Here is a 27,231-nt window from a genome sequence, read left to right as displayed (position 1 = left end):
AGAATAAGAGATGTCCTTAAAGGAAAAAGAGAGATACTTCTGCATATCCTAATATTTATCAAAAGGAAGAGAACAGACCATGGCAAAATTTCCAGGTTACGAGTGATAATCTACTACTGAGATGGGTGAGAAATAACTTAGCCTTTTACAGAACAAAATACAATGCCCAACACTCTGTGCCAGATGAGGAAAGAAATAATTCTATTACAGATAACAAAGATTCATTCTAACTTTAAAGAATTCCGAAAAACAAATTAGCTCCAGATTGCTTCAATATCTAATATGAATGCAGACAGAAGAGAGTAAAACTCCCCAGATACATGCATATATGGCACAAACAAAATAAATGCCAATAGCTAGGACAAAAGGCTTGACCATTTGAATGAAAGCTACCCTGCTCTGAGTTAAGGGAAAGACTGTTCCTGGACACTTTTGACTAGGGACATAACTGGCCAGTCTTCCTGTTTGACTCTAAACCTACCATTCAGTAAGGTCAAAAAAGGCTGTTATGTAGCAAGACAAGTATTTGCTAGCACCCTTCCTTCCCACCCACTCCCCTTCTGTTTCAATGATCTGGTCGCCATGGAGACCAAAAGCAACCAGCAATCTTCAGGCAAACCAGATAGCACATGGCTAAGATTCTGTTCAAAAGATTAAGAAGCTGTTCCTTTGTGATATGTTTGGTCAAACCACATCAGATCATCCAGTCTAAGAATCCAAAGCCTATCACATAGTTTCATTTGTAAAGAACTTCCAATTTCCCATGTATGTGTGCCTATATTTATATCTATATTTGTATACCTGAACAAGCAGAATCCCTTGACTAAGAAGGAACTGGAAGATCTCAGTCCCTGACTAGTGAGTCCTTAGTGAAGGCATGCTTCTAAAAGGAATCATTTACAATTGACAAAAAGTAAATAAAAGTATTGGGGGAGAGTGGTCTATGGAAGATAAAAACATAAAGAATTGATCATTAAATTTCCTTTTTATTCTTTCCTGACCTTGATGGGTCATTGTGCCAGTGTTAAGGAAAGCAAAGCTGCCACCCTGAAACACCAGGATTAATTAACCCCACAAGAAATGTCGGTCAAGAGGGGAAAAAAACTGAGAATTATTAGATACAGGTTAGGCTTTTATTCTAGGTAAATAATGAGCTATACAAAAATATTCATTGTGACCATCTAAGTAAAATGTCACAATTCAAATTTGCAAGGGGAAAAAAATGTATCCCCACTCTTTCCAATCCTCTGAAATGAGGAAGCTCCTAGTAAAAAATTTTTAAATGTTCTAATGCCTGCAGGTTGAAACCATGTAGAAGTAATTCTTCACCCTCATCTTGGCTATGAGGCAGTCATCTGAATGCTCTCCAGGGCCTTCTAGCATATTTAAAAATTCTATTATTCTGTGTTTATCATTAAAGAAACCTTATATGCAATAACTTGGGCATAATGTCATTTTTAGCATCAGTTTAACCTTTCTAAGCTGATACTGCTATCCAACCCATCCCACTGTACAAGGCTTGCAGAGCAATTTCATTGCATAAGTTTAATCATACGGAAAATGCTGGATCACTGCTTTAGCCATTACATGTAAACCTAACATGGAAAATAGCTCACTGAAGTAAAAGGGATTTCCTATTTTTATTTATAAATTAAATCTACTCATTTTTTAAATGAAGGGGAGAATATTCAATAACACTCTTTCTCCCCTAGGATAAAATTTTCAAGCATCTCCTTTCTATTCTAACCAGCATCTTTTTTTTCCTCGAATTCTTCAAATATTTACATCAAATCCGAGTGCCACAACCATGACTGAACTTATAACAATTGGGATCACTGACAGACCTTCTCCTATCAATTAACACATTCAAGTGAGCCTGCCTAGATTCTAGGGCTTCCCTCTTCCTTCCTCCCTTCCTCCCTCCCTCCCCTAGGCCTGGTTTTGACCATCCTGACATCTCTGGCTTTAAGGATGCACCACCCTTAAAGGGGAGTCACTTCCCTGGGATCGATTTCTTTGTAAACAGACCCCAAAACCCAGCTTTTGCTAATGACCTGAGGCAAAGAGAACACCAGCTCCAGATGAATGAAGCCATCATCCCCCAAACCACCTTCTCCATAGGGAAGAAGTGAGATGCATTTACTTACATGAAGATTCAGTGCCAAACATGGCTGGCTCCAGATGCTGCTCTTAAAAAAAAAAAGGAAAAAGAAAGATACAAAAAAAGAGGAAAGAATAAGTGAGTGTGAGAGGAGAGATGAGACGACTACACAGCAGGGGTCATGAAGCCAGACAATGCAGTCCAGGCTGGATCCAGCTGCCAGATTCTCCTCTCACACGCTTCAGTTTTTCCTCATGGAAGTGAAAAGCCAAGTTCTCCTGTGGAACCAAAAAAACCCCACAAAAACACCACCAGGAGCTGCTCTTTTAAATCCGACAGAAGAGAGAAGGCCCCGATGGGTCTCTGGTGGGATGCAGGGAGGCAGGGATAGGTGGCAGCGCGGCAGCCAGCAGATACTGCAATCCAGAGCCGGCTCCCTCGGTAAGACAATAGCAGAGCTTATGCATACACTGGATGACGTCAGGACACTGCAAAGACTGACTGCTGCTGTTAAACAGCGGCTCAGAAGGGGCTTCGACAGAGCAGAGCAATTCAAATAGGAATTCCTTTGTCACAAAATGCACAAGACAAAGGGGCCAGATGTATATTTCCCTCTCTGGTTAAAAACTTCATCTGTGGATATCAGGCAGACGGAAGAAAGGGCCCAATGAGAAATGAAGAACATGGGCTTTGAAAAGCAACTTAGCCATCCCATTTATCAGGCAAAATTGGTTTTCTGCATCATGTAGAACTTTCTGGCGTCAGTTAAGAAGGAAGGGAAATATATGGGAAATGAACATATATAAACATGTAATAGACAGATATTTCAGAAAAGCTAATTACCGGTTTATTTACTCTAGACTTGGCAGGATAGCCTACTGGACTCAAAGGAGGTATCACTAAAATATTCTGGTCGTTTGGTATTGCAGTAACCATTTAAAAAACCTACTGCAAATCAGAAGAGAAGCTTGAAATGGAAAATGACCACAAGAAAAAACCATGCTACTATTATGCGTATAAAAAGCCACATTTTAAGTAAAAACACATATATACATCTAGGTTGAGGTCTTTTTTTCCCCTACTTTATTCCTTCTTCCTCATTTGCCTAACTGTGCAGCTATTCATTTTACTTGCCTGTCAGAATGATTATTTCCAAGGTCAACTCACTCATTTACAGGGATTACACATGTGTTCACAAAAGTAAGGTGTATTTTGAAAATGCCCATTTCACACAAAATGCACATGCACACACCTAAATAACTGAAGCTGTTAACTACTTTGAATCACATAGCAAACAAAAAGCTTGCCATCTCACCATATTCTAGGGTACCATGCAAAAAAGCCACACAGAAGAAGCCTAAGTATATGATGGTTCTGCTACTAGGACAGCTATCTAGAAGGGAGAGTATTTTTAATAGGTCTTAATGAATAAGCTCACACAGCTGCCATCACAGCAAAAAGAAAAATCCTGAAAAAGAAGGAGGAAAGTTTCCATTATTAAAAGAGGCCAAAAAAAAAAAGCATTTACGTTCTTGAATGCTGCTTTCTTCCTATGATACTTGGCTTCCTGGTTTTCTAAAAGAAATAAATATATCTGTTTTTAGGGAAAGAAAAATCTCAGTAAGTATGCTACATAAACAAGTTTTGTGAATATTTTCTAATAAAATCCTTCAAAATAGTGTATGTTTACTTTTGCTGTAATTACTTACACTTTTCAGCACATGGGCTTTAAATCTGAACTTTAAAAGTATTTGAAGCTTTAGGGGTTTTTGTTCATTTGTTTGTACCTCTTAAACTATACACTTTTTTTTCCAAAACACTCAAGACCAGTTTTTCTACTGACACTTTATTACATGGGAGGCAAAGATATGAGCATTTCATGCAAGGGTATGTGATTTCTATCCATGCCACTGTCCATATAAAAGACCTTTAGTTGATAATAGTTCCATTTACAATGATATCATATGCTTGCAATTTTGCTGTCATGGCAGTGACAAAAAGAACTATGAATATTCTTCAATATAAATTGTGATTGCTATTAAAATACTCTACAATCACTTCGACTAACATGTGAACATAACAGCATTGACTGCCATTTACAAAAAGGCCAAGGAATATTATTGTCCTGAAAGGAATAATAAAGTAGAAGAATTTCATGTGAACTGGAACAACCTCCAGGAATTGATGCAGAATGAGAGGAGCAGAACCAGGAGAACATTATACACAGAAACTGATACATTGTGGTACAATCAAATGTAATGGACTTCTCTACTAGCATCAATGCAATGATCCAGGACAATCTTGAGGGACTTATGAGAAAGAATGCTATCCACATTCAGAGAAAGAACTGTGGGAGCAGAAACCCAAAAGAAAAACATGATCAGTCATGTGGTTCATTGGGATGTGACTAGGGTTTGGCATTAAAAGATCTCTCTGCTGCAAATATGAATAACATGCAATTAGGTTTTGAACAATGATACATGTATAACCCAGTGGAACTGCTTGTCAGCTCTGGGAGGAGGGAGGAAAAGAAGGGGGATAGGGAGGAAATCATTAATCATGTTACCATGGGAAAATATTCTAAAATTTAAAAAAAAAAGGAAAAACAAAACAAAAAGGCCAAGAATCTCAAAGCATGTGATCAAGAGTAAAGTGGATCCAAGAACTTCAAATTCCCCACCACACAAACATATTCAGAGTTTGGGTAAGTTGCACAGATCAGTTCTTCAATTCATCTTTAAAACTGGTTCACTAATATTCCTTAAAAATGTTGTCATGTGCAGAGTGAACAGATCAGAACCAGGAGAACATTATACACAGATACTGACACACTGTGGTACAATCAAATGTAATGGACTTCTCCATTAGTGACAATGCAGTGATCCTGAACAACTCAGAGGGATTTACGAGAAAGAACACTATCCACATTCAGAGGAAAAACTGTGGGAGTGGAAACACTGAAGAAAAACAACTGCTTGATTACATGGATCAAGGGGGATATGATTGGTGACATAGACTCTTAAAGGATCACCCTAGTGCAAACATCAACAACATGGAAATAGATTCTGATCAAGGACATAAGTACAACATGTGGTTCGTTGGGATATGACTAGGGTTTGGCATTAAAAGATCTCTCTGCTGTAAATATGAATAACATGCAATTAGGTTTTGAACAATGATACATATATATTGCAGGTCAGTTACAGGAAGGGGTGGGGGAAGCGGAGGGAAAGAATATGATTCTTGTAACGAAGGAATAATGTTCTAAATTGACTACTTAAATTTTCCCCAAAAAATAAATAAAAAAATAATTTCATGACCAAAAAAATAATTAATGATTTTTTTAAAAAAATAGATGATGTCATGTGATCACTCTATGAAAATTACATTGCCTTTTAGTAAGTACCATACCATTCCAGTTTGATTTTTTTTTAACCATTTAACTCAAAAAGTACCCTTGAAAGCTATGGCTCAAAATAAACTGTCTCATTTATACATTAAAATTACAGAGGACAGCACAAGAAAAACTTTGCTCAATGATCTACATAAACATATCCAAGAGAGTTGTCAGTTTTGTTGTATGTGACCCAGGATGAGTCATCTAACCTCTGAGCCTCATTTTTTTAGTCTGTAAAAATAAGAGAATTACGATAAATTATCTTTAAGGTTCCTTGTAGCTCTACTGATACGAATTTTATTATGCACAAAATTCAAACAAAAAGAAAATTATCTCATTGATGGCAAGACAGTTCAAATGTTCTTCTTTGCAAATGATTGCATCATGACCTGGATAGATACAGAGCCCCCTAAGTGAAATGTCCAAGAATACAAGACAAGGATTTAATACATCTACATTTTAAAAAACAAAGTCAACATAAACAAGTTATTAGAGTGTGGAATGCAGCAGAAGAGCTAGCCCTTTAAACTTGCCCATCTGTGAGTATATCATGAAAGGGTTCTGCAAATCAACAAAGGACTAAATCTAGAATTGAGTAAAAGGAGTTGATTGAAGCAGAATGGATTGGGGGGGGGAAGTGATAAGAAACCACTCACTCTTAGAAATGCTCTTTTATTAATGCCAATATTCTTCTAGTGACACTACATGGCTGAAAATCATGTAACAGCACAATTTTGACATTAAAATTGCAAATAATAGTAAGAACATTAGAAAGATGCATGAGGGGAATAAGTCAAAATATTGCTGACGACGATGATCAGGTAAGGAAAGGCATGAAAGTCATTATTTTAAAGCATGTGTAAGCATGTGTTTAAAAGGTGAGTAGATCATGTAATTTGGTCTCAAATGCATCCTGTGTGACCTTGGGCAAGTCATTTAATCCTAATTGCCTCATCCCTATGTTTCCTGTAATCTTCTTTTTCCTTTTTTTTTTTAATGAAGGAAAGACAACATGCTAACAACCAGAGCTGTAAACTAGAAGATAACACATGCATAATAAAAGAAGTGCTACTTTTTAAGCAGATGTTGTATGAAGGATTTATGGAAAAGCAGGCACAAGAATTATAAAGGATGAGAAAGAATAGGGGTCTATTAGACTGTCCAAACTTCAAATGAGTTGCCTCAGGAGATAATAGGCATTCAAACAGATGCTAGATGGCCATTATGGTTGTTATTCTGTCATTTTCTGTCATGTCTGACTCTCCTGTGAGCCCACTGGGGTTTTCTTGGCAAAGATATTGGAGTGGTTTGCCATTTCCTTCTCCAGCTCATTTTACAGATAAGGAAACTGAGGCAAAGTAACAGCTGGCCCATGCCAGTAAGTGTCTGGGGCCAGATTTGAACTTGGGCAGATGAATTTTCCTACCATCTGGCCTGGCATTCTATTCTCTGCTCCATCTAGCAGACTGGATGGCCACTTAGATGTGGCATAAAAATGAGAGGCAGAGCAACAGAACACAAAGAAGACAACTTCAGAGTCATGCTATCAGAATTTTCATTCCACTTCCAACATTTATTGGGGATTTTGTTCAACTTCTCTGAAACTCAAGTTTCCTCATCCATAAAAGAAGGCTATAGCACCTGATTCCCAACACTATTTCCAGGAATAGGTATTTAGGTTTAGAAAAAAAACTTTAGGGGCCATCTAGTTCAGCCCCCTCTTTTAAGAGATAAAGAAACTTAAGCTTAGGGAAGTGAAATGACTTGTCTATAAAATACTCCATAGTGTCAAACTAAACACAATACAATTATAAACTTTCTAAAACTATATAGATTTTAATTAAAGCAACTACATAAATATCAGTTGTTAAAATTGAAAAAGATTCCCTTACAGGGACAGACTGAATTAGACAACCCCTAAGATACCTTTCAACTCATTATTCTCTGAGACTGTATGATGAGATACATTCAATGTCCATCAGAAAGTAACAATATAAATAAAATAATCAATCAATGACATAATCAATAAGGCACAGAATTATACCTACTGTGACATTTACTAAGGTATTGGGGCCTTAGTTGTATCGATTAAGTATGTTACAAAGAATCTAGAGTGCCACATCAGCAGGGTGGTGTTAGGAAAGAGTAAGATACTAATAATTTAAGATAACAAAACTAATTATTTTCCTCATTCTAGATCTAAAGACTAAAGATCTAAAGAATGTTAACCTTGAAGATTGCACTGTAGTCCAGAATTTGGTGGTCAGAAACTGTTAGCCCCACAGAAAGCTAAAACTAAACATACTTTGTTGACATTTTATATAAATGAGTAGGGAAAAACATGTTTTGTAAAATAGCTCTTAGCTATTTAACTATATGATAATATTGGAAAGTACTTTTAAAAAATATATATGTGTAGTGGGGTTTTTATGGTTGATAAGTTTAAGAGATAAGGTGTGACATATTTAGATCAAATAATTTTAAAATATTAATAAGCATGTTAAATAATTCCAATGAAAATATTGTATGGAATATTGATTTAACCTTGAAGAAATGAAGCCTTCTTTTGCTTTCAAAATTTAAGTATTCAATACTGTTATGTTCCATATCTCATTGCCCTACATGGTATATTATAAAATGTCCATATGAAAGAATAGATCTTTGTTATTGAAAAAATCTTGGGGTCATTAAAGAAGCTTTAAAATGTCCTGAAAGCCTACTTTCCTCTTCCTTCTGAGCTGAGCTAACCTAGCCATTCATTTGTTCTGTTTGTCGCAGACAGACACACACACACATGTGTTCCCACACATGAATAAGGACTCTAGGTAATCCATTTAACTGCTTGTCATCATCTGGGCAGTAGATCATCTTCCTCCACCTGGACTCCTACATGCAGAAGGTCAGAGCAGCCCCTTCTGGAGAATTACAGTTCTCTTCTGGGCTGCCCTGCACCATTCTGGTACTTGAAACCAGCATAATACCATTAAGGAACAGTAGCAACCAGAGCACTAGCCATTCACAAAGATGGCAAACTTGTACCTCCCCATTTCATTCCTCACTTGATATCTATGATCAGAAGATCAGCAAAGATAAATATTTCTGCTGCTACATATTTCAAGGAATATTCAGCAACTCTTGACATGCAAATGGGAGACAGTGTAAAAAGAGAACCTTCAAGGCAAGGCCCGGTTCAACCAATCAATCAAAGTTGGTTTCTTTTTGCATAATCAACATACAATAAACAGAGTGGGATCTTGTATTGTCTGTATTTTTCAGTCACCTGCAAAAGATAATATAATCCAATAAAGATATGGTCCGTTATATGCTAGCTAAGTAGTGCAATGGAGAGAGTATCAGGTCTGGAGTCAGGAAGACTCATGTCCCTGAGTTCAAATCTGCCATCAGACACTAGCTAGGTGACCATGGGTAAGTCACTTGAGCTTGTCTCCTTCAATTTCCTCATCTGTAAAATGAGCGAGAGAAGAAAATGGGGCAAGCCAACCTAGTATCTTTGCCAAGAAAAATCCCTAATACAGTCATGATGAGTTGGACAGGGCTGTAAAAATGACTCAATAACAAAAATGATCCATTGTAGAATATTGATGGCAAAGACACTTCCTTACCAATACTCTGAAGGAGAAAACCTTCAATTGCTATGGACATGAAGTGAGAGAGATTAGGAGAAGAAAAGGGAAGAGAACAAAGTTGATCAGGAAGCCTACCTTTGAGAATGACACAAAGATGCTTTAGTTATGAGGCAGTTAATATGGCTGTCAGCATTTTATTGGAAACTTACCATTATTTATGAGTAATGTTAACATAGATCAAACCACATATCTTGACAAGGGAATTAAAAACCAAGTTTTTTTCAAGCTACAATGATAAATCAAGGGAAACAGAGGTGCAACAGAAAATAAAATGGCAGTGGGAGGTGGTAACAAAGGCACCAGCACTGAAGACCTAGACAATCGAGCCATCCAACAGACAAAAAACTATAAAAATATATAAAAGTTATGGTCCAAGAAAATAAGAACCTAGCCTTCTAATAGATCCCGGCAACAGCTATAGAAAATCAACACTGATTAAGAGATATAGCAGAAATGAGATGGAGCAAAGTGGTTTGCCCCATGCAAGGCATTTAGTGTTTCATAAATGTTTGTTGAACTGAATTGAGTAGTCATAATATTATATTATATTATATATGTCAAAATCACATGCTTGATCTTATAGATTTCATAAGTTGCACTTCTATATATCACGGATTTGCTAATCATCATCAATAAGCATTTGTTAAGTACTTTCTGAGAATACAAAAACAAATGAAATAGTCCTTGCCCACAGGGAGGTTACATTTTAAAGGGTAAGAAAAGTGTAATTCTATTCAAAATAAATAAAATAAATAACTGATCTTAAATAGTAACATTTTGCAAAGTACTTTAAATGCCTAATCTCATTTGACTGTAATACTAATAGGGTTCCTATGAGATAATACAGGTATTATGGATACCATAAAACTCATTGTATAAATGATGGTCAGAAATGTTCAGCCACTTTTCAGTGGTAGGATTGAGACCAAGTGTCTCCTAACTCAAAGTTCAGCCAATGCTCTTCCCCCTATATCACAGAAATTCACCCTAAAATTAAAGAGAAAAGGAAGAATGAGTGGGGAAAAGGTGCTTTGGTGAGATCAATTTTTAGGTGAGAGGCCATGCTAGTTGAAATAAATGCTTTGTAACTGTACCTTATAAAATTTCTTTTTTCATCTTACACACCCATATTATGAAATTTTAAATCTATTGTTTGGTTCATCCTTGTGAAATGAGTGTGCTAAAGAGGAGAGAAGATATTTCCAAACAATCTAATTTTTTCAAGTCAATTATAGTAAGAACTGAATATTGTAGATATTGTGCTTTTTTTCTCATTCACTAAGCAATACATAAAATGAAAAGGGAATAAACTCCTAAAAATAAATAGTACTGATAGATCTGACTTTGCTTTTGGAAACGTTTTACTTTTTTTCCCCATGGTTACATGATTCATGATTCTTCCTTCCCCCTCCCACCTTGGATCCCACCTCCCAAAGTTGACAAACAATTCCACTGGATTATACATGCATCATTGTTCAAAATCTATTTCCATGTTATTCATATCTTGAGTAGAGTGATCTTTTAACATCAAAACCCCAATCATATCCCCATCGAATCATGTGATCAATCATATGTTTTTCTTCGGTGTTTCTGCTCCCACAGTTCTTTCTCTGGATGTGGATAGCATTCTTTCTCATAAGTCCCTCTGGATTGTACTAGATCATTGCATTGCTGCTTGTAGAAAAGTCCACTACATTCCATTGTGCCACAGTGTATCAGTCTCTGTGTATAATGTTTTCCTGGTTCTGCTCCTCTCACTCTGCATCGATTCCTGGAGGCTGTTCCAGTTCACAAGGAATTCCTCCAGTTCATTATTCCTTTCAGCACAATAGTATTCTATCACCATCAGATACCACAGTTTGTTCAGCCACTCCCCAATCGATGGACATCCCCTCATTTTCTAATTTTTTGCCACCACAAAGAGTGCAGCTATAAATATTTTTGTAAGAGTCTTTTCCCTTATTATCTCTTTGGGGTACAAATCCAGCAGTGGTATGGCTGGATCAAAGGGCAGACAGTATTTTAAAGCCCTTTGGGCATAATTCCAAATTGCCTTCCAGAATGGTTAGACCAATTCACAACTCTACCAGCAGTGCATTAGTGTCCCAATTTTCTCCACATCCCTCCCAACATTTATTACTTTCCTTTGCTGCAATATTGGCTAGTCTGCTAGGTGTGAGGTGATACCTCAGAGTTGTTTTAATTTGTATTTCTCTAATCAGGAGGGATTTAGAACACTTTTTTCATGTGCATATTGATAGTTTTGATTTCTTCATGTGAAAACTGCCTATTCATGTCCCTTGCCCATTTGGGGAATGGCTTGATTTTTTATAAATTTGACTTAGTTCCTTATATATTTGGGAAATTAAACCTTTGTCAGAATTTTGTCATAAAAATGTTCTCACAGTTTGTTGCTTTTCTTCTAATTTTGGTTGCATTGGTTTTGTTTCTACAAAACTTTTTTACTTTGATGTAATCAAAATTATTCATTTTACATTTTGTAATGTTCTCTATCTCTTGCTTGGTCTTAAATTCCTTCCTTTCCCACAGAACTGGCAGGTATACTATTACCTAACTTATTTATGTTTCACTTTTTATATTTATTTGCCCCCTTTTGAATTTATCTTGGTATAAGATGTAAGATATTGATCTGAACCTAATTTTTCCCATAGTTTTCCAATTTTCTCAGGAGTTTTTGTCAAATAGTGAGTTCTTGTCCCAGAAGCTGGGATCTTTGGGTTAAAACCTGGTATATTTCTAAGTATTTTAACCTTTATTTAGATCAATGGGAAAAGGAATGTATATTTCATTTTTTTAAAACTACAAACTAGACTGCCCCTTCAGATTCTTATGAGTTCAAAGAATGAAAATATATTTTGAAGATCATTTTATGGAAAAATGTAATGAAAAGATTAAGTGTTTCTTCTTTTCTCACCCCAAATTATATAATGCATTCCAAAAACCAAATTACATTTTTGTCTCTTCATTCTCATTATTCTAGTTTGTATTCCTTTTTATCAATCAAGGTGATAAATTAAAAAATGAATAATAAATTCACAAATTGAAAAGGCAAATAATAATCAAAGCCCTTCGGTCATATGACAGGCATTATTTAGGCTTGCCATAGTTCCTCTGATGTAGATTTAAAAATTAAATTAAAGATTTTTAAACAATGACAATTTCCCCAGGAAGTTTATAGGCTGCATAAAGGAAATATCAGGAAAAAATAAATGTAATAATTAAACTTGGATATAACTCTTCAATTACCAAATCTCAAATTGAATGTCGAAAAAATAAAATATCAGTGTAGCAGAAGGAGCATTAGAAAGGAGTCAGACGGGGGAACTAGGTGGCTCAGCAGTCTGAGAGCTAGGCCAAGAGATGGGAAGTCCTGGATTCAAATATGATCTTAGACACTTCCTAGCTATGTGACCCTGGGCAAGTCATTTAACCCCCATTGCCTAGCATTTATCACTCTTCTGCCTTAGAACCAATACACAGAATTGATTCTAAGATGGAAGGGATGGATATAAAAGAAAAAAGAAAGAAAGAAGGGAGTCAGAGGGCCTGGGTTTGACTGCTGCTCATTGTGTGATCCTGAACATATCAAGTGACCTCTCTGGATTCCACTTTTCTCATCTGTGAAAGTCCCTTCTGTGAAGGTCCCTTCCAGCTATCCAGTTTATCAATTTTCTCAATTCCTTTCATGTGCACCTTCTATGTGCACAACTATGACCAATAAGTATTCCCCTCTATCATCTCCAACTCTCCCTGGCTCCAGTGGCCTGAATGACCATTTCTGGATCCTAACCCTCACTGTCATATAGGCTGAATCTTCTAAAAATGGGTTTTCTAATCTCCACTAAACCTCGACTTTTTCTCTTCCTTGACCAATGCTGTCATCCTCCCCAGAACGGCTGTTCCAAATGCCTTCTCTCAAGCTCACTCACTACACTACTCACATCCCTCTCTCCCTCCAAAGACAACCTTGCCTCAAGCTTCACTGAAAAAAAACTCTCTCCCTCAATTCCATACTTTGTATTATCCCATCATCATCCTCAGTCTTCTTCTCCTTTGCTCCAGGCTGAGGACGAGGTTTGCTCTTTCCTTTCCCACCTAAACTCCAACTCCTCCCCTTGTACCCTTGATCATCTCTCTTCCTGTCTCCCCAGAACCTCATCCCTTTGAACGCCCGAGCTCTCCCTAATTCTGAGCCTCTCCTCATTCACTGGCTCCTGTTCTATAGCCTCCAACATGCCCACATCTCCTCAGACCTCAAGAAAACCTTCACCCGACCCTACTCTCCTCTCAAACTATCATCCTATAGTTGACCTCCCTAACACATACAAACTCACAGCAGAAAGCTGACCGTACTCATCCTCTTTACTTTTTCACCCTCCCATTCACTTCTTATTCCTTACAATAGGACTAGCATCCTCCTCCACTAGACTGAAGCTGCCCTCTCTGAAGGCAGCAGATCTCTCTATTACAAAACCTATTTATCCATCCTCAGCGTTGCTGACTTCTCTGCAGTGTTTGGTCTTTCTGACCACCTCACCTCTCTGTATCCTCTCTTGTCTGGGTTTCTGTGATATTCCAGCATCCTGGTTCTTCTCCTACCAGTGCAAATAATTCTGAATGGCTCACATCCATGTCCAGCCCCACATAGGCAGCTGAACCCCAGACTCTGTCCTGGCCTCTCTCCTCTTCCATCTCCCTACTCATGCGGGGATCGCATCTATTCCCACAAGTTCCTGCATTATACTTTTTAAGGGATGACTTCACACTGTGTCATTCACACACCAGCCATTATTATGGTCATTTCCCCTGCTGGAAACTTGTTCTCTGCTCTTGGATCAATGAGCTCTGACAGAGGAGCTTTGGTTTTATCTGGTCCAAAAGCACATCACTTCCTAGCACCACCATCTACATTGTTCTGCCCTTTCTGATTCCTCTGAATGAATGCTCTTACCCCATATCAGGGTCTAAACTTCTTGAGGGTAAGGCCTCTCTTCCATGCTTGTCTTTAAATCCCCAACACCAAGGACAGAGTAATGCTTCCAAAATGTTTCTATCGATATCTAACATTAGTTCCTCTCCCTCCCTTGCTAGACATCACCACCTGGATGTCATACAGGCAGCTCAAAATCAATTTGTACAAAACATAAGTCATCATCTTCCTTCCTAAATCGAGCAGCCCCTCCTACTAATTGGTCTATTTTTGTCAACGATACCACCCTTTCTCTAGGCTCCCCAGTCCTCTAGTTACAGAAGTTTCAGACATGTCGCTCTTATCCTTCCCAATATGCAATGATTGATTCTGTCCTTTTTTTTAAACATCATTCCTATCCAGCCCTTTCTTGAGACTAACACTGTACCTTCATTCAGGCCCTCATCATCTATCACTGAAAATATTTCAAGAATGTCTCGAATATTCTCCCCATATCCAAACTCTCCTTTCTCCAATCTCTCCTCTACATAGATTTCAAAATGACATTCTTTAAATTTGTCTGACCATGTCACTCTTCTGCCCAAGGGCATCAGTGGCTCTGAATTGTCTTCAATATAAAATACATCAATATTATGTCAGCTGTTTGAAAAAATAGGAAGAAAGGAGCCTTTCAATATCTTTCTATAATACAAATTTTGTCAACACTTTTTAAGGAAATACAAATAAAATCATAGACCAGAAGTTCTTAACCTGGAGCCTTCTTTTTTAAAAAATGTAATAACTACATTTCAATAAAATTCAATAACAAAACCAACTATATTTGCATTTGATTTTATTATATAGTACACGTATTTCATTTTGCAATCTTAAAAGCTTCACCAGATTTCTAAAAGGATCTATGACCAAAAACAAACCAACAACAACAACAAAAAAACAACCTGCACTGGACTGATATTCCTAATGAACAATGTCTGAAGAATTTTAGACTACTACCAATAGAATGTAACAACATATTAAAGAGATTATACACTATGACTAGGTTGAATTTTTACCAGGAAAGAAATATTGGTTCAATATTAAAAATAATAAACTATACTAGCAACAAAAAATAAGAACCACATGATTAGATCAACAAATGTCAAAAAGGGCTCTTGACAGAAAAACTAATCATCCATTTGTTTTCCTTAAAAAAATAGAAGAAGAAATTAATTACTGTTTAATATAGTAAATAAGGTTGGTCAATGTAAAAGCAAGAATGAACATTTACAGAAAATGAGGGAAAATGGAATCCTTTCTAATAAAATTAAAGATAAGGCAAGAATACCTATTATCATCAGTACTATTTAACATCTCCTTCTCCAACTCATTTTATAAGTGAAGAAACTGAGACATAGGGTTAAAGTGACTTGACCAGAGTCACACAGCTACTGAGTATCTGAGGTCAGATATGAATTTAGGTCTTTGTGATTCCAAACCGAGTGCTCTATCTACTGCAATCCTAGATGTTCCTCCATAAAAAAAACAAACAAACAAACAAAAAAAAACATAAAAGTTTATTTCCTTGAGTTAGAAAAAATTTATAACAAAATTCACATGAAAGAAAACAACGTCAAGAATTTCTAGGGTAATAATGAAAACAAAATATGAAAAATGGGAGTCTAGTGGTACTCAAACTTTACCATAAAGGAAAAAACATAAAAAAAATTAGGTGCTGATTAAAAGAGATGCCAATCAGCAGAATAAATTAAATATAAAAAAGCAGAAGCAAAGAAACATAGTTTGTCCATTGTTTAATAATCCAAAGACTCTAATTACTAGGGGGAAAGGACTTACTAAATGACAAAAATTGCTGAGAAAACTGTTTACAACCTGGAAAAAACTAGATATAGACCAATATCTCACACCATATAACAGTTAAATTCCAAATGGTTACATGACTTAGACCTAAAGGGTGATATAATAAACAAATTTAGAGGTACGAGAAAAAAAATTACATTTCCATTCTATGGATAAAAGGGAAGTTCTTGACCAAACAAGAAAGAATGACATAGCATTAAAATAAACAATTTTTGTTATATAAAATTAAAGCTTCCACCCAAATAAAACCAATGTAATTAAAATTTGAAAGTAAACAATTGAAAAAATCTTTCTAGCAGATATTTATGATAAAGGTCTCATATCATATATATAAAAGGAGATGCTTGAAATGTATAAAAATAAGAACCAATCCCCAATTAGACAAAGGATATGAAAAGGCATTTTCTTAAGGTATCAATTGCAATACAAAGAGATGCTCTAAATTACTAATAATTAGAGAAATACAACTTAAGGCAATTTTGATATTCCATCCATAACTAGCAGATGATTAGCAAAGATGGCTAATGAGAAAAATGACAAATGTTGGATGGAAAATTGACACACTATGTGATAGAACTGGCATTTTAACAGACCATTCTTGAATGTGAAACTGTGTCACCAAAATCACTAAACTATTATATACCTTTTTACTCAGTAGTACCATTGCTCCATTTATACCCTTAAAAAGATTTTTTAAATGGGAAAGATCCCCCATAAACAAAAGAATTTATAGTAGCTTTCTATTAACAGACCACAACTGGAACTAAATGGGCATTTTCTATTGAAGAATTACCAAATAAAGTACAGCATATGAACATAACAGAATTTTATTATGCTAGAAGAAATTACAAAATGGACAGAAAGGGACAGTTTCAGAAGAAACATTTAATTCTTCTATGAACTAATGCAGAGTGACATGAGCAGAATAAGGAAAGCAAGTTTACGACATTATTAGGAAAAACAACTTTGAAAAACTTTAGAATTCTGATTAGTACAACAACAAATAATGCTTCCAGAAGATCAAAGATTAAACATTCTTTCCCTCTTCTCTTCAATAGGTAATAAATGTAAACTCAGAAAAAGAGATATATTTTTGGATTTGGTCAAAGTAGGAATTTGTTTTGTTTGACCATGGGTATTTGTTATGAAGGTTTTGTTTTTTCTTTCTTTTCACTGTGGGAGTGGGAAGGGGAGAAGGCAAATGTTTATTAATCAGAAAAAATAATAAAAATAAATTTAAGAGAAAAAAGCAAAATACAAACTCCTACATTTGGTATTCAAAACTATTTATAATCTGGTCCAGCATATCATTGTAGGCTTATGATAAATACATTATTTCCTTTTCACACACTCTATGCTCTACTCAAATTAACCTATTCGCTATTCTTCATATGGGACATTTCATTGCCCTTCTCCATAAACTTTGCACAGCCCATTCCAGTATTCTTCAATTCCTCCCTTCTATCTCTTAAAAAAGCACTAGTTCTTTTTGAAGCATGACTCAATAGTCGATTCTTTAAAGAGTATCCACCTAATTTCCAAGCTATTAATGCTCCCCTCCATCAGTCAATGTATATTTTGTATAAATAGATTTTGTATTTACTCATCTTTGAACATGTTCTATTACTTCAGCAGAATATAAGTTCCTTAAGAATTTAAGACCAAGCAAGAGATAAAGAATACTGTAAAATGAATAGTTTTGATTACATAAAATTAAAAAGGTTTTGTACAAACAAAACCAATACAACCAAAATTAGAAGGGAAGCAACAAAATGGGGGAAAATCTTTATAACAAAAACCTCTGACAAAGGTCTCAAATTTATAAGGAGCAATTGTATCATTCCCCAATTGATAAATGGGCAAGGGACATAAATAGGCAGTTTTCAGATAAAGAAATTAAAACTATCAATAAGCACATGAAAAAGTGTTCTAAATCCCTCCTGATTAGAGAATGCTGAGGTACCACCTCACACCTATCACATTGGGCAATATGACAACAAAGGAAAGTAATAAATGTTAGAGAGGATGTGGCAAAACTGGGACATTAATGCATTGCTGGTGGAGTTGTGAATTAATCCAACCATTCTGGAAGGCAATTTGGAACTGTGTCCAAAGGGTTTTAAAAGAATGCCTGCCCTTTGATCAAGCCATACCACTGTTGGGTGAATATCCCAAAGAGATAATAAGGGAAAAGACTCTTACAAAAATATTTATAGCTGCACTCTTTGTGGTGGCCAAAAAATGGAAAATGAGGGGGTGTCCATTGATTGGGGAATGGCTGAACAAATTGTGGTATCTGATGGTGATGGAATATTATTGTGCTGAAAGGAATAATAAACTGGAGGAATTCCATGGGAACTGGAACAACCACCAGGAATTGATGCAGAGTGAAAGGAACAGAACCAGGAGAATGTTGTACACAGAGACTGATACACTGTGGCACAATCAAATGTAATGGACTTCTCTACTACCAACAACACAATAACCCAAGACAGTTCTTAGGAACTTATGAGAAAGAACGCTATCCACATCCAAAATAGGAACTCTGGGAGTAAAAATGCAGAAGAAAAACATAGGATTGATCACATAGTTTGATGGGGATATAAGTGGGGTGTTGACTTTAAATGATCACTCTATTTCAAATATGGAAAATAATATAGAAATATGTTTTGAACAATGACACATGTAAAACCCAGTTGAATTGCTTGTCAGTTCCAGGAGCAGGGACGAAGGTGGAGAGAGAAAGAACATGAATTATATAACCATGGGGAAATATTCTAAATTAATTAAATAAATACAATTTTTAAAAATCAAATAAAAATAAAAGTTCTTTTGGTGGCATATCTGAGGAAAGAAAACATAAGTTCCTTGAGGAGTAAGAAATGTCTCACTTTTGTAACTATTTTCCCAGCACCCAGTAGTGTCTGGTATATATTAAGCCTTAAATAAACCCTCGATGTTTCAAATGATAGGCTCTCTGATCATATAACCTTTCCTAATTAAGAACAATTAGTTCCCCATTAAGAACTGAAATTTGCATATCTTTATATTGGTAGGAAATTAACCTTTTTTTCTTCAGAAGATTTAATGACCTGATTAAATCTTATTATATGAGGCAACCTGAAAATAGTTTTAAGAACTGCACAGAAATGGATACAACATTGCAACATGGCTTCACACAATTTCAGATGTGTTTACTAATGTATATTAAATAGAAAAAATATTGTCACTACATTTATATTCTAATTATTTGTCTCTTGTCTAGATATTTTCCTCTTCATTATTGACCTTTGCTTCTTATTTTTTGTTACTTTGTCTCCAGTATTTTTTCCTAAAATCCCATTATATGTATTTATATAAACTTTTCTTTACAAGAACAAAGTTTGATATTTTAGTTATACTCCATCAATGAAAGAGAATTAACAATCTGTAAGAAAAAGTTTTATTAAAGCAAATAGTGCAAAGTTATGCTCAAAAATAGACAAAATGTTATAAACTAATTTATTAGAAATTATAGTAACATAATTTTAATTCTTTGCAAGTAATCACTGGTTTATTTCTTAATGCTTTTACAGATATTATAATTGCTGAAATTGGTATTAAAAAGGGAGGAGGGCATGCAGCTAGCTTCAGAGTACAATATGCTGTGTTTTTTTTTAATTTCAGTACACTGGCACTAAAAAAAAAAAGTCTTGAACTAAGTCAACCCCAAAAATAAACGCAATCAACCTACAAGGCTTAAAATTATAGTACAAGTATAGCCAGCTTTAGGCAAACCTCGAAATATAAATATTGAAATTTATAGAACAGATAAATTCAAAGTCAATGATTTGCTTAAAATAATCTTCATTTACAAAAGCTTTTGCAAAGGCAATCCTTAAAATAGATAGCTACTGGAACACTGAAAATGATCCCTTCTACAAAGGCCCAATTTACATATGATTTTAACAGGGGCACTGTATGAAGTAAAACACATCTAAAGTTTAAAAAAGATAATTAATAGTAATGAGTTTAGAAAATAATGTTTAAAATTTCTGAAGTTACTGAAAGCTCAATGAAAGTTTTCCATGATATTGGACAACTCTCCCTTGGTATGTAAATAAAGCCATTTTTTTTCCAGCGTAGCCTAATATAAAAGAACAATCAGACTGAAATGAACAAGAGAATTATATTTTTATAGTCATCTACAGTCAGTACCAAATTTTTCGGTATTGGTGCCCATTATGTTGCCCAATGCAAACCTACATCATGCCCTGTTTCTTTAACCTTAGTCACTACCCTGACCTACAGAATCTTCTGCTTAGTTAATGAAAACATGAGCACGTACTATAAACCCAGTCAAGGCAAACCTTGCCATTATTCTTAAGCTGCTCCTACTAGCTCTTAATTCATGAATCAGTCAAGCAACAATATTAATAATTTTCTGTGACTAATTTTGAGATTAAAAACAGAATGATTACATACTAGTAATACATCTGACAGCTCAATTTAAGAGTACTAAAACAAATTCTACATATCCCACAGCATTGTGTAATTTATCCAGAAATCAGAAAGTTCATCTAAAACAAAATAAAACTTCAATTTTCAATTTGATTTACTTTTTAACTGTATAGACCCTTCCTAAAACATACAATTATAAAATACCTCAAAATCTGAAGTTCTTCACTTATTTTTGAACTCTTCCCTCATTTTAAGTACTATGAAGCAAGACGGAAATCTAGGATATTTACAGTTGGTGTCTTTCAGTTCTGACAAAAAGTATAACGAATTATTGAAATACTCATTTCATCAATCTATTCAAATGTGACCCACAGCTGAAAATATAGAAGCAAAAACTGTAAGACCTAAAATATATATTCCTGAGAAATTCCCTTGAAAGTGCCTGGCCCCAGCCTTCTAGAGCAAATTCCCTATTCACCATCTGAGAACAAATTCATTCACCAATTTAAAAATAGAAACAAAACCAACATAACTAAAATGATCCTTGCTTTGTAGAAATATTTAAATAACTTACAAAAGCTGGCAACAAGTTAGATGTTAACTTTACCTGAATATTCCATAATGTAACTTTAAGCAGGGTTCAGGAAACCAGTATTTTTTCAAAGAAGTCTATCAGCTCAATCAGGAGAGAAACGTAACAGTCACACCAGACCACTAGACGGCCAGGCTGCTTTAGAGAAAGTTTCCTGACATGTGACATTGAACACATGCATACACTGCTATCTTTAAATTAAAGAGGCAGCACTGATACTCTTTCAAAATACTTTTTTTCTTCTATGTCTCCCTTTAAACATGGGATAAAAATTACTTTTATGAAACAAATGTCTAATGAAAAAGTCACTTTTTTAAAAGATACATATGTAATATTAGGTCACATGAACTAAAAAAGGAAATAATCTTAACTTTTTTCCAAATAAAAAAGATATCTCTCACAAGCACAATACAGACTTCTGTACTATAGAATAACCTAAAGGACTTATCTTCTGATCCTCTTGGAATAAAGTATAATTTTAGCTCAAGAATAATTGTTCCAAAAGGTGACTCTAAAATGTACATATGTACTTCTGGTGCATACACATACCTATTGCATATGTACATTCATAATGATATCTCCACTGAATTGAAAAAACTGATATTAAGAGCATATGGTTGCCATTATTAAATCTTATATTTATAGTCCCCCAGGTCATCTTTTCCTTCATAACCAGTCATTTCTGAGTATCAGTGTGACCTGTAAGGAACCCAAAATGAAGTTGGACAGAAAATAGTTCATTTAGATGCATCAGTTTCTTCTTTGCCTAGAGATGGAACACAAAATTGATCAGTACGTCACAGTGAGCAGTCAGCCTTCATTTTTTTATTTCAATGTGATGAACCTATTTTTGGAAACCCAAATGACTAGTTGGTCAGTTTCCCATTTTTATTTCTATCAAATATAACAAGAAGGTCATAGCTACAATATGGGAAGGGAAAGAATTGTTGCTTATATTTTAAGGGTTTTTTTGTTAGATAAAATACTATATCTTGTTATAAATTAAACTATAAACAATACTATAACATAGTCTTATAATCATTAAACTGTCTATTGGGGAATATATGTGTATATATCTATATATTTGAATGTGTATATATGTATATATATAATTCACAAAGTCTGTTAATAATGCTATCATTTCATAGATAAAAGTAGTAATTTTTTTCATAAAATGGATAGTTAAACAGTATTTCATCCTATTACACATTCATGCCACAGGCAGATCATATTACAATATTCCCCTTTTGGCTAAGAACTAACAGTCAAAAGCTGTTAATTCCCATCAACTTCACCTGTCGTTGTTGCTGAAAAGCCCCATCTCACTTCCTTTGGCCTTAGTCCACATTATCTTAATCTCACATAGCAATTGAGAAGCTTTCCTTGAGCTATAAGTAGTTATATTTTTTCCTGAGAATCAAGATGTGGAAGTAGTTAAAATACTCATTCTGGCAGTGTTTTTAAATGGTTTGTTAATAATGCCTAATAACCAGTACATTACATTTCCAAACAACTGATAATTGTTATGGTGTATGAAATAGTGCTATATGCCCTTCACAATCTCCAGTTACTCTGAATTTAAATTTTTCCCAAAAATACTATAGAAAAATTTCTCAGAGAGCCTCCTTCCTCTCCTCCTCTACCATAATTCTTCTTTTCTCCCTCTCCTCTTCCTCTACTACAATTCCAATATCTTTGTTCAACACTCAGGCTTTGAATCCGTTTGCCAGTCCCAATGACCCCAGTTCTCACCTAAATCTGCCAATTCTGCCTAATTTTTTAAAGTCTCTTCAAGGTAGGCTGCTCCAAAGGACTAGGTTTCCTGGTTGCATTCCAGCAGCACTTTTTTTTTGGTTGAGTTTTTTTAGTTTGTTGTTTTTTTGTTTTAATTTCCTTATTTTCAGTCTAGCTTCCCCTTGAGACCAACAGAACACCAGCTCTGGCCTGGAGCTATTTGCAAAATGGTACACATATACAAACACAAGCTTGGCAATGTTCCACCTCCCTTAAACATTTACCCACTATCTCTAATGCATGCATGCCACACACACACACACACACACACACACACACACACACACACACACTTTTTCCCCTGACCCTCTAAAGAGCCTCCTATTTTCAGTCCTACACAAAATCATAATACTTCACATTTATAACCCTATGGAGTAAGTAGAACAAAATGTTATTTTTTCCATTTTACAGATGAAGAAATTAAGAATCTGAAATGAAGAGACTCACTCCAGGTCAAGAAGCTATTAAAAACTAGAACTATTATTTGAACTCAGGTTTCTCCTAATTCCAAGTCCTGTGCTCTCTACACACATACACACACACTTTTTCTAGACTGGCATTTTTTTATTCTGACTTAAAACCAAAGGAGATGAGTATTTCTACATGCAAAGTAAAATAAGGGAAGAGTGTACATGAAGGTACAAGTCTGTCCTTGTGGCTTGCTTTCCTTTCTTAAGAACCTAATAAAATCCATGTACTATTTTCCAAACTGACCAGGCTTTTCCCTCCATTTCACACCACCTCTCCATCAAGAAGAGCAAGACCTCTGACAAAGGTCTAATCACTAAAATTTATAAGGAACTAAATCAATTGTACAAAAAAACATGCCATTCCCCAATTGATAAATGGGCAAAGGACATGAATAGGCAGTTTTCAGATAAAGAAATCAAAACTATTAATAAGCACATGAAAAAGTGTTCTAAATCTCTTATAATCAGAGAGATGCAAATCAAAACAACTCTGAGGTATCACCTCACACCTAGCAGATTGACTAACATGACAGCAAAGGAAAGTAATGAATGCTGGAGGGGATGTGGCAAAGTTGGGACATTAATTCATTGCTGGTGGAGTTGTGAATTGATCCAAACATTCTGGAGGGCAATTTGGAACTATGCCCAAAGGGCGATAAAAGACTATCTTCCCTTTGATCCAGCCATAGCACTGCTGGGTTTGTACCCAAAAAAAATAATAAATAAAAAGACTTGTACAAGAATATTCATAGCTGTGCTCTCTGTGGTGGCCAAAAATTGGAAAATATGGGGATGCCCTTCCATTGGGGAATGGCTGAACAAATTGTGGTATATGTTGGTGATGGAATACTATTGTGCTCAAAGGAATAATAAAGTGGAGGAATCCCATGGAGACTGGAACAACCTCCAGGAACTGATACAGAGTGAAAGGAGCAGAACCAGGAGAACATTGTCCAGAGACTGATACACCGTGGTACAACTGAAGGTAATGGACTTCTCTCCTAGCAACAATGCAATGACCCAGAACAATTCTGAGGGACTTCTGAGAAAGAACGCTATCCATATCCAGAGAAAGAACTGTGGAAAAAGAAACAGAAGAAAAACAACTGCTTGATCACATGGGTTGGTGGGGCTATGCTGGGAAAGTAAACCCAGTGGAATTACAAGTCAGATAAAGGAAAGGGGGGGGGGGGGAAGAACATGAGTCTTGTAATCATGGAAAAATATTCTAAGTCATCTAATTAAATAAAATTAAAAAAAAAGAAGAGCAAGAAATCTTGTTCAAAATCAACAGTCCAGAGTATATGGCCCCAAAGTGAGACTGGAAAGCCCAACAGCAACGGCCATCACTGGAAGGGACAAATGAATCCTCAAAAGTGACAAGAGCCCTGGGAGGTCATTCATTCCCAACTGTGCTGCAGCAAGAATGCCCTCGAGCACCCCCGGTAAATGGTGGTCCCTTTTTGGTTTGAGACTGACTTTGCTCTCTTCTATCGAAATCCATTCTATTTCTGAAGTTCTTCAGTTCCATTAAATAAGAGTCTATGAAACAATCATTGTTGTAATTCACCATTATGTGATCTGGACACAGAGAGGAAACACAGAGAGGAAAAGTCCCCCATTTTCTTCTCCTCAGATAGGCAGTCCAGAGAAAACCCAAAATACACTCATCATCAGGTGCTGAACATGAAGTCAGGAAAGAAAGCCCAGGGTCCCAGCACTACCTAGATGCTCTCTCACAGGATGACTCTCAGAAACTCGAAGCCCCTCTGTGCCTCAGTGGCCAGACCTTTTAAAAGGGGATGATGATGGCAACTCCATCAAAGAGTGGCTGGGAGGATCAATAAGATAATGTGTCTAAAATATATCAATGCTATCTGAATGAGAGCTTAGTCTTGGTCTACTTAAACATGAACCAAACCCGAAACTACTGTGACTCCCCTCAAGAACGATGCCACAGCCAAGATTTACTTGGCTATGGAAGCCGGGAGAACATTAGGACTTTCCTACTAAAAAGGGCTCCAAAGCTCTGTAGGGCAGGCCAAGCAAGTCCCATCAAATTACACCAGGCTCCTAAGCGAAGGTGCTCAGCTATTCTGCCAGTCCTCTCCCAAAGAGGAAATGGGGAAAATATCTTCTATTACTTGAGGGAAAAGAAACACAACCATTTACGCATCCAAGGCAGAGGACCATTTTGCATTTCTTTATGGGGGAAAAAGAAGAAGAAAGCTTTAGAGCAAAGAGTCAGAGATTTTTCCAGACTTTGTTTTGTGACACAAACATGCACTACATACCATTCAGTACAGAATTTATTTTTAAATTGATGCCTGAGAATGCAGTATGCTGACTATCTTAAAAACAGTGTTCTATCTTAGTCACTGTTTCCATCATCTATCATCACTCGTGCAGGAAATGTGTTATGGAGGGAGGAACTGAATTTCAAGTTGTTTTTATCAGTAAATATCCTTTAGCATTAGAGTAGCAATCCAATAATATAAGTATTCCTGTAAATTTTAAATTGTAGGAGAAGGGGAAATGGAGACAATTCATGTTCTCATTAATATAGGAGGCCTGAATATAAAAAGGACTAAGCATTTTGTCAAGTTATTTTTTATCACCTTATTCACTTCAGTGAGATCTGTTCACCTGTGTTCAATAGCTTATTTGCTTTTCTTTCCTATGTGATATTAAAGTAATACTACACTTTAAATTTATATAATACTAATAATTCAGAATGAAAATTTATTTCTAGAAATAAAACATATTGTCTATTAGGTGATTTTTTTTTCCTGACCAGAGAAAAATCACAAAAACCCTTTACTAAAGTAGAGAAGGTTTAAAGTCTGCATCATGGACAATAAGATCATATATCTTTCAGATCAATAATAAATATGAAATGGAAAATGCATCATTTTATTAGGACTTTAAATTTCTACAAATTGGCTCCACCTCAGTAAAAATATATTGTTCAAAAATTATGTTCATTAAAACTCTGCTTTTATGGAGAAATTATCAATTATTTTTAAGTATACATTAAGAACAGATATAACAGGATAATGTCACAATGAACAAAATACAGAGGTCAGGGAACTTCCAGGTATTATACAGTAGCAATACAGTTAAGCAAAGCCAAGTGTCAAAAATAGAAGAGGAAGTCAAAACATGAAATATGCTCAATTCCCATACCCTGAATGCTATCTACCTTCTGAAATAAAATAAAAACAAAATCTCTCTTCTACATGAAAGAATTCTTCTTTCTGAAAAATGGATTTAAAATAAATTATTTTATCAGTTTTCCTTCTGTCCCAGTTGATTTGTTTTATGCAAGCCATTTTACAAATAATTCCTATTAAATACACAAACATTTTAAGTTACATACTGGTACTTTCTGAAAGTAGAGAAGAGACAAAGAGAATGTATTTACACTCAACATACAGCAATTCACCAAATGAATATAAATGTGAATATAAATTTTCCAGTGAAAGATATGTAATCTTTTATAAAGTAAAGAGTATCTCAATAATCAACAAAATTGTTTGCAGGGCTGGTCTACTATCAGGGACAAGTAAAATGATTCTTAACAAAATAAATTGGATTCCTATTGGGTAATCTAAAGGAATATTCCATGAATATATATTATCTTTAGGCTCAAGAACATAAAAGTTAGGGGCCAAAAGTTCTTTAAGAGACAAGCTCAAATAATTACAATGTACTCTGCGGAGCATCTGTGGCTTTTGAAACCATATTCTACTGGTCTGCAAACTTATTAAGACTTTTTTTTAACTTTTCTTTTTGACACTATAAGTTATAATATATATGAAGTACTGTAACTTAATTTGAGCTTTCTTGTTTCTGTCAAACACATATATATAAGTGGCAATTTCCAACAATTCAAAATTTGCTTTTTCAGGCAACAGTTTAAAAAGTTCAAAAGTTATCAAACTGTCTTATAAACGTCAACTAAAATAATATGAAATTAATT

General features: G+C 35.3%; 1 protein-coding gene across 5 annotated transcripts in view; it reads right to left on the bottom strand.

Moving 5' to 3' along the window:
- ST7 (suppression of tumorigenicity 7) overlaps positions 1-27,231 on the bottom strand; it is a 300,665-nt gene that overhangs the window by 231,608 nt on the left and 41,826 nt on the right. Inside the window, exon 1 of one of the 5 annotated variants that reach the window (XM_007504185.3) lies at positions 21,001-21,152. The exons of 2 other annotated variants lie outside the window; for them this stretch is intronic. In XM_007504185.3, coding sequence (XP_007504247.1) covers positions 21,001-21,013 — 13 coding nt within the window. In that variant the 5' untranslated portion in view covers positions 21,014-21,152. Of the gene's footprint in view, positions 1-2,147; positions 3,565-21,000; positions 21,153-27,231 lie in introns of those variants that run through there. 2 more of the 5 variants (XM_056799581.1, XM_007504183.2) reach the window with 2 other exon arrangements.

Source organism: Monodelphis domestica, chromosome 5 (genome assembly GCF_027887165.1).
Source record: "Monodelphis domestica isolate mMonDom1 chromosome 5, mMonDom1.pri, whole genome shotgun sequence".
Classification (NCBI taxonomy): Eukaryota; Metazoa; Chordata; class Mammalia; order Didelphimorphia; family Didelphidae; genus Monodelphis; species Monodelphis domestica.
Note: the sequence above shows the minus strand (reverse complement) of the source record. Positions and strands in the feature narration are given on the sequence as shown.